The sequence below is a fragment of the Phalangium opilio genome, unplaced genomic scaffold (assembly GCF_054372755.1).
Source record: "Phalangium opilio isolate 3A_F unplaced genomic scaffold, DU_Popi_V2 ptg000061l_1, whole genome shotgun sequence".
NCBI lineage: Eukaryota > Metazoa > Arthropoda > Arachnida > Opiliones > Phalangiidae > Phalangium > Phalangium opilio.
In genome coordinates, this window is record NW_028324178.1 from 11189899 (window position 1) to 11199031 (window position 9133).

At 36.6% G+C, this 9133-nt stretch overlaps 1 protein-coding gene across 1 annotated transcript; it reads right to left on the bottom strand.

The window, feature by feature from the left end:
• Window positions 1-4457: 4457 nt before the first annotated feature.
• LOC149665121 (uncharacterized) lies at window positions 4458-6538 on the bottom strand. Its single transcript, XM_089841855.1, has 5 exons — window positions 6273-6538; window positions 5565-5821; window positions 5329-5500; window positions 4728-5102; window positions 4458-4660 (listed from the first exon to the last, which is right to left on the bottom strand). Exons 1-5 carry the CDS (start codon window positions 6536-6538, stop codon window positions 4516-4518), a joined length of 1215 nt encoding a protein of 404 aa, XP_089697981.1. The 3' UTR covers window positions 4458-4515.
• Between the last annotated feature and the right edge of the window lie 2595 nt (window positions 6539-9133).

Consider the following 9133-nt stretch of genomic DNA (forward strand, 5'->3'; position numbering starts at 1 on the left):
TCACGCAGAAGCATTGACATACCACGCTGAGATTTCCCTATATAAGACACGATATACATAACCAGAGCGTAAGGATCAAGAACAAACTGAATGTCCATATTCGCTTGCCAGAGGCGCAAAGTGCACGGGTTGTACGGATTAACCCTAGTATCTTTAGGGTGTCTTTTCAATAAAACCACTTTCCTTTTGAGATCATACGTAATGGCTTTAATATAATCATCTTCAGTTATACGCAACTTTTCCAACAACTCCTCAAAACTATCTACCCACAATTCTTTTTCTTTCGATTGCAAAAGCTCACGCAATTTCTTTGAATTGTTCTTACACTTAAGTTCTTCGTCAAGAGTACCGGGTTCTCTTAAACTCGGATCATAAATAATAGTTCTAGGCATGGGAGGAAATGGAATTCCAAAACGACAAACTGAACTATCATTAACCTTCTTCCTACACGTTGTCGTGTGTTTATGCATTTGCAATGACGTTAACAAATCCCCATTATCATCGTTCAATTTACCAGCGCAAGAAATAACTTTATCAATATATTCCTCTACCTCTTTAACATTTGACAAGTCACCTTTAAGCTTCGGCGCATCTTTAATCCAAATCAACCCATGTTGATGAGGAGAGCCTCTTTGCTGTATTTCAACCCTGAAGTAATAATCTTCAATAACACCAAGAGGGCCTAGCTTTTGCAGAGCTTTAAGAAGAGCCCGAAAACGGTGGTCAAAATATCTAGCACAAGTAACAGGATCATCCTGAATCAACTTTGCCTTTTCCGAAAAACTTAAATTGCCAATATCATCATTCGCTAAGCGATCCTGACCCGAAGTCACCCTCAATATGTTCAAAAGCTCAGGCCATTTGCCTTCCGCAGCTGAAAACGTTATAAAAAAGGTAGCCGTACCAAGCTGTCTAATCATAGCCATTAACTCTTTCTGCCTATGCTGCCAATATGAAGGCGAGGACTGCAAATTTTCTAATACTCTAAAACCATCATCCTGCTTAACAATTGAATCGAGTGCACCAGCAGACGATAAAAACCCAGCAGTGTAGTTTGAGCCATCTTTTCTCTTGGTTTTTCTCATACAAACTTGTATGGAATCTCTAACTTTCATAGTTTCCAACTTAACAAAAGTGTAAAACAATTTAGACGGATTTTTAGCACAACGCCTATCAATATTACGAAGCTCCCACTTAGCAATGTCCCCAAAACTACCTTTAACCTTAAGGTCTCTCTTCTGACCCACATAAATACAGGGGAATGACAATTCCTCCGCGTCCTCGTCATAGAGTAAAGACATTGGCGTTTGACCTTCACCAGGAGCAAACTTAACATGCATGGTATTAGTGGGTAGGAAATCAGACAATGACACTAACAACGTGTCTTGATTCCCAACTGGGAATGAATTAACTTCGTTAGATTCATTCCAAATTTCATCGCTATCATTCTCATTCTCTACATTCATTGACCCTTGTGGGGTTTCACTTAATGTATCACCATGGTTTAACTGACGGTCATTTTCGTCAACAATAAATTCAAGTTCTTCTGGAATTGGATCTAATATATCGCTCCTAACGGTTATCCCATGCTTAATATACAACGGTGTTTTCACCAAAACCTTAAGAGCTTCGTGCATTTTTTTCGGCCTAACAGTTTCGTACAAATAGGGTGTATTATATTGCATTCTCCTCATAAACTCAATTTGAATAGTATCTGTTTCACGAGGTAACCGTGGTAACACTGACACTGTAGACTCTACATTTATAGGAACGTTGACCACGTTTCCCTTAATCCCCCTTTGTTGATCACAACCTAACCTTCTTATTTGCATAAAAGGTATTGGTGAAATCATTCTTTCCTCCAAATTAGACAAATTAACTAGTTCTACCGGAATTTCAGGAAACTCAAAACCATTTTCCCTGGAAAACTTGGGGATTTCGTTTTTCTTTACAGCTTTATTACAAGCACTGCATAAAAATACTCTGTCACTTAGCTCACGACGGTGAATACCACGGACAGCCAAAAACACCGCAGACTTAACTAAGCTACCAGATGCTTTAAAAAAGAGATTTGAGCATCCTTCACATTTACACGTTGGACCTTCTTTAATGGTATCAAAATACGCCTGTTCTATAACTAAAGGACTTGCCCTCCTTTCTGCCACAGACAATCTGTTTCTAGAACGTTCAGAGTTCCTAAACTCGACATTTGCACGACTTTCAGCCATAGCCGACTGGTTTCTCACACGTTCTGCTTCAACGTACTCTAAATCTTGGCGTTTACAAGCCTTACTCATCTGATTGCTAGCACGTTCTGCTTCAACGTACTCTAAATCTTGGCGTTTTCTAGCCATACCCAACTGATTTCTAACACGTTCTGCTTCAACGTACTCTAAATCTTGGCGTTTACTAGCCTTACTCATCTGATTACTAGCACGTTCTGCTTCAACGTACTCTAAATCTTGGCGTTTTCTAGCCATACCCAACTGATTTCTCACACGTTCTGCTTCAACGTACTCTAAATCTTGGCGTTTACTAGCCTTAAGGCTCGTTTTCAATCAAGCAAAAATATACGCTTTTTGCTTACGATTGAAAGTAAAAAAAATCGCGTTTTGCATCTCCGCGCTACAGCGAGAGAGAAAAGCAAAAGCGGGAAGGCTAGGTCGTTTTCAAATCCGCCGGGAAAAGATTTTCAATCGCCCAGTAACGACATCACGTGATAGTGTAGGCGTGGAATTCTCTATCTCGCGGGTGAAAAGTTCAGAACAAAAATGGCGATCACTACGAGAAGACGGCGTATTTTAATTCAAAGGCAATTACTTTTAATTCAATTGTATTATCAATTGACGTTAAATGCAAAGAAAAAATATAAACAGAAGAGATGGTGGGTTCATCCTATTTGGAGAAAACGTAGTAGTGAAGGACACTATAGGACTCTGGTAGTTATATTCTTGTATAATTTTAATCACACTTGGTGAAATCAGTTTAAATAATTTCTTTTTAATTTTAGATGAAAACAATGAGACGAACCGACAACCGGAAATTTTCTAATTTTACTAGAATGGAACCGACTTTATTTGATAAACTTTTGGAATTAGTAAGGCCCTACATTGTTAAGAATCCTCCAGGACGAAAACCAATATCTCCCGGAGAAAGACTGGCTCTAACATTACGGTAAGTTATTATTATTTAATATTAAATATTGTTTAAAATGTTCTTGATTAAAATATATTAATTTAAAGGTTTTTGGCAACTGGAGATTCATTTGATTCCATGGCATACGCCTTTCGCCTCGGTAAAACAACAACACATAACATTGTTAAAGAGACCTGTCAGGTGCTTTGGGATGTACTTCAGCCTTTGTATTTACCGGTAAAGTCATTCTTCATAGCATATTGGCCTATTATATTTCTAAGTCAAAACTTTATCTTTAGCAACCTACTGAAAATAATTGGAGTATGGCTGAAGCAGAATATCGAAACCGATGGAATTTTCCTACATGTTGCGGGGCCGTTGATGGCAAACATGTAATGATACAGCAACCATCAAACAGTGGAACGTTGTATTATAATTACAAAGTAACTAATTATTTTGACAATAAATATACTAAATTTGCACAATTTAATACTTCTGTTTTGACAGGGTTTCAACTCCATTGTTTTGATGGCAGTTGTTGATGCAAAATACCGGTTTTTAGTAGTAGACGTGGGGGGATATGGCTCGCATTCTGATGGAGGAATTTTCAAGTCCTCTTCATTTGGTCAAGCAGTCGAAAATAACCAAGCCAGATTTCCACCGGCTGTTTTATTGCCAAACACCAACATTGCTTCTCCTCATGTCCTTGTTGGAGATGACGCCTTCCAGCTATTGCCCAATTTTATGAAGCCGTATTCTAGAGATGGTCGACTTACAAATTCTCAAATCATTTTTAATTATCGGTTAAGCAGAGCAAGGTAGACCTTTAATTTGCAAAATTTTATTGCCTTGGTTCAAATAATTGTAACCTTTTTGCTTTTTGAACTAAAATATTTTAGGAGATGTAGCGAAAATGCGTTTGGCATTTTGGCCACACGTTGGAGGGTGTTTCGACGACCTCTTATTTTGAAGCCATCTAATGTCGACAAAGTTATTAAAGCTTGTGTAGTGCTACATAACTTTTTGATGAAAGAGGAAGAGAAGACGAAGCAAAAACGTTATTGCCCAAATGACTTTGCTGATTATGTTGATAAAAACAATGGAAATATTATAAAAGGAAAATGGCATGATAAATTGAGAAATGATCCTGCTAAAGGATTTGAAAAACTGAAACCTACATCGGCTAGAAATTATAGCAGAGAAGTGGCGATAATTAGGGATAACTATGCCAAATATTTCGTAAAAGAAGGCAATGTTGAATGGCAATGGGACTTGAAAGGTGTGAAGAGACCAGACAATTAATCGAACTGAGATCAAATTTATTTGTACAAGTTACATTTATTTATGTTTATGCATATTCTAAATAAAAATTCATGGAACTCAATCACGGTCTTCAATAAATTTCAAAATGGTGTCAATGACTTCTCTTTCACAGCGACGCCGTTTTTTGGTATCAACATCTCTCAGAAGACTAGCAGCATAGTCTGCAAAAGCAGTGGCTGAATCATCAGGTTTAGAAATTTCTCTGCAAATATGTTATTAAATCAATAAATTTTTGGTTGAAATGGAGGATGAAATTATGCTTTAAATACTTGTTACAATGTGCCAGAGCTTCAAGCACAGAAGAGGGTGGAATAGAAGGGTTAGATTCCCTCTTGTTCTTCTTGTACATTTTTTCGTGGTTAATTTTCCTTTTGGCGATAGAAACTTTCTCCCTTGAGCTCTTCGAGTCTGACGATGTTATTTCTTCGCTTGTTTTTGATGGACCAGGGGATGGGTTATCAAAGTCAGTTACTAAATCATTTCGTTCCTCGCTTATTGCTTCTTCTTCATGGTCGGATATTTCCTCGTTAACGGTATACTCTTTCCCCATGAAATTGCAAGTAAAAGATCCATTTGTTTCAGGATCCGCTTCCGATTTGTCCTGGGAATCAGTTGTTGCCACATCTGAGAAATTTGATGTGGTTCTATTTCATAATATAGATAGATATTCTCAGATATTATGCCAAAAGTTTTATAATAAAGAATTCATTGAACTCAATCACTTAGTTCAATAAATACAAGTGAAATTTGCCATTAAGTTCTGATAAAGGCATTCCTATTTCGGAGACCCTTATTTAACTAACGTATGGCTATTGATAGGCTAGGGTCACTAGAAAATAGGAATGTGGCCCAGAAATTCAAACCACTTACTCTCTTCTTTTCAGTATGTCTTTCAAAAATAACAATGACTTAAAAAATGGCCAATTTACACTATCGAATACAGATTCGTCAGTTTCTTGGCCACTTTTGGAAACGGTGACTGTGTGGTAGTGTGTTCGAAACTGGTCAAATAAAGTTTTCCACCTTTTCTTGCACACATCCTCTAATATAAATGTTATAAATTATTATATGTAGAAACTTAAAATGACTGTATAGTGGATACTCACTTTTTAAATTCATTTCTTTGGCTATTTCTGTCCAAGATTTTTCATTCAGATCTCTATCTCTGTACGAAGCTAAGCCTCGGTTCCATAAATTTTCATGATTTCTGACTAATGAAATTATTTTATCCTTTTCATCCGCTGCTGCTTTTTTCGTTGCTTCCCTTTCAGACCTTAACATTTCCTGTAGTTCTTTTTTCGATGGCATTTTAATTAGTAAACTTTTGGTACTATCATAAAATAAAATACTTTCCGCCGTGATTCTGCGGAAATGTAAAATAACAATGGCCGGTCCTAGGAGCTAGGAGCAGAGAGAGAAACGCCACTAGTGGTCAATTTCTATTGGACGCGCAAAGCTCACGCAAATATCTACCCGGGATAGATATCTGCTTGAACGAAGATTCAAGCAGAAGCGCGCGTATGCAAGCTTAAAGCTTGAGCTCAAGCGGGATTGAAAACGGCATAAGTTTTTGCTTTTGCGTTTTGCTTTGATTTTTCAAGCTCAAGCTCGCTTTTTTTGTTCAAAAAAGCTTGATTGAAAACGAGCCTTTACTCATCTGATTACTAGCACGTTCTGCTTCAACGTACTCTAAATCTTGGCGTTTTCTAGCCATACCCAACTGATTTCTCACACGTTCTGCTTCAACGTACTCTAAATCTTGGCGTTTACTAGCCTTACTCATCTGATTACTAGCACGTTCTGCCTCAACGTACTCTAAATCTTGGCGTTTATTAGCCTTACTTAATTGATCCTTAACTCTTTCGCCTGCTCTATACCATTCATCAAGCCTTTTCATTCGCTTGGTAAGCACACTAACCTGATTTTCCCTTTCACGATATGACTCATTCTCTCGCTTCTTTGCCATAGATCGCGCCTCCTTCATTCTAAACTCTTCATTTTGTCTCAAAATTCTCATTCTCTCTAACAGATACACATTGCCATGAGACGTAGAAGGTAATTGTTCATCGTTTGCTACCATTATAGAACTAACCGAGTTATTATTAACCAAATTCATAGGTTCGTCGGTAGTAATTACCCCGACTCTTACAGAGCTATCACCTGAACTTACGTCCAATACATTATCCTTAGTACTACCGTGGCCAACAGGCGACTCAATAGAACTAACAAACAAATTAAGTCTAGAAGTACTAGAAGCTTCACCTTCAGCCTTAGCTTTTTTCTGAGCTGCTAAAACTCTTCTCCTTTCATTTTCTCTCTTCTTAAACTCAGGGTCTGACCTTTTTGCCCTCATCCTTTCCCTCGCTTTACGCTTTCGCATTTCATCCTTACTTTCAACATTATCTTCCTCCATTCTATATAAAAAACGTCAAATACTCACTTAAATCCACAGCACTTCCAACTTTCAACAACAATAATTCCAACTTTCATTAACAATAATTTACTAGTAGTTTTATTGACAACCTACTAGCATAGAAATTCTTATTAAGAATAGCTCCGGCGGATTAAAAAGATCTATTCACAACTAGGTGGGCGTATCAACCCTGCCGTCTCGTTAAATTTAAAAAATATTTTTTATATTTTTGGTCTACAGATAGATGATTTTTAGTCAAACAAACAAGAAGCATAAACACATCAGTGGAAGCTTTACTAATATTTAATTCATATAAAACAATTTTGCTTACAATATAACGTCTACAAATAGCTTCAAAATGTCTTTTTTAACGCTGGCTAACAGTTTGCACAGTTTCGCAAAGCAATCTTGTAACTAAAATTCATATCATTTTTTTAATAAAGTCCATTTTGGCCCGAGAAACAGGCTAAAAAAGCAACGGCCTAATTTTTTTAGATTCACACAGAAACGATTAAAGTTATTCGGTTTTCCATTTTCTGCTAGCAATCTACCATTATGGAGCAATATTAAAGGAGTTATTATTAAAATAAATAAGATTTCTAATGACATTTTCGTTGTCACTCCAGTGACATTACTCCAAAGAAAATGGCAATGGAAAAAGGTATATGTTGCTATTTTTTTGGAGATAAGGCACGTAAAATAAAAACACAAGTTAAAACAATCACGGAGTATGGACGGAAGAATATAACCTTTGACCTTTTTGCATTGTGTTGCATTATACATTTTGTGGTTGATTTCCCGTATTATGAAAGACCAACCGTTTACGGTCATTTGAAAGAGAGCATGCGCTTGTCATTTATCCCAAAATTAACTTCACTACATTGAATTTGGTAACTAACGATATCAATTAAAAGCACTCGTCTCTACCCCCTACCGTATTTCAGAGAGTCACACACTTGAAACTTCATTTTATCATTTATTGCAAATCAAATATACAATTCTGTTTTAAATAACTAACGGTATCAATACTCGTTCTATATTAACTTTGAAACAAGAATGAAAATTTCTAAGCTATGATCCGATAACGATTAGCCCTTTCACTGATCTAATTGCTACCATGATGCTTTCTTCTATTATAAAATCTAAATCTGATTATTTAAACGTGTATTTGGGAGCACGGCAGTGCTCCCCGCCAAGTCGAGCACTGACATCCTTTTCTCGAAGCAACTCACGGCACTTTTAAGACCTCTGTAATTTCGTGATGGGTATAGGTAAAAGTCTGAAATTTTGCTTGCCGCGAGGACTGTCATTCCTAGCAATAGTTTCCAAATTTCAAGCTCCTACCCTATATACTTTTCGAAATATCGAAGGTGAAATCTACCTTATTTTGTCACTCACTCACTCACTCACCGATCATCAAAATTCTAAGGTACTTCTAGGGGAGATAGAAACTTAAAATTCAGGATTTATTTTTCATTTATTTTATAAAGCAGAGAAAAATTAAAACATCCCTATATTTTTATAAAATTGTTCTTTAGTTCTTTATTTTAAAACTAGATGGCGCTGTCGTCTTTTCAACAGAAATAGTGTGTGTTCTTGTTGAAAGGACGTAAAGGTCGTAACTGATGATACATTCTTATATTAGGATATAGCGTACTATCTTTTTTGTATATTCTCTAGGGGTCGAAAGGGGTAATTCAGCGTAAATATGGGTAAGCGTTAGCAATTATATTGGCAAACGAAGTACAACGAGAAGGTCTTGTTTTAATATAACTACCGAAGTACAACGAGAGGGTCTACAAAAAGAAGTGAGATCCTATGAAAAACATTAACATGTGCAAAAATGGGCCAAGCCTTGCCTCGTGCCCTTTCCGCCGTAAAACGTTCTGAGATCCCATGTAGAGCCAAGTCTGCCTTTTTGTTCTTATTCAATCGCCAATTGAACAATTATGTTATAAATTAAGTCCTTTTCCTAATTAATAACCAATATTCTTTGACTCTATCATTATTATACATCTTTGATCGTATCAAAAATATCGTGACTTGGCAATCGCATGTAATTACCTTATAAACGTGTATATGTAGGGTTATGCATAACTCGCCTTATAAACTTGTAAATATGGTTATGCATAACTCGCCTTATAAACTTGTAAATATGGTTATGCATAACTCGCCTTATAAACTTGTACATAGTATTATGCATGACTCATCTTATAAACTTGTACATATCCACTCGACCATAAACGATTTAGTGAACATCCC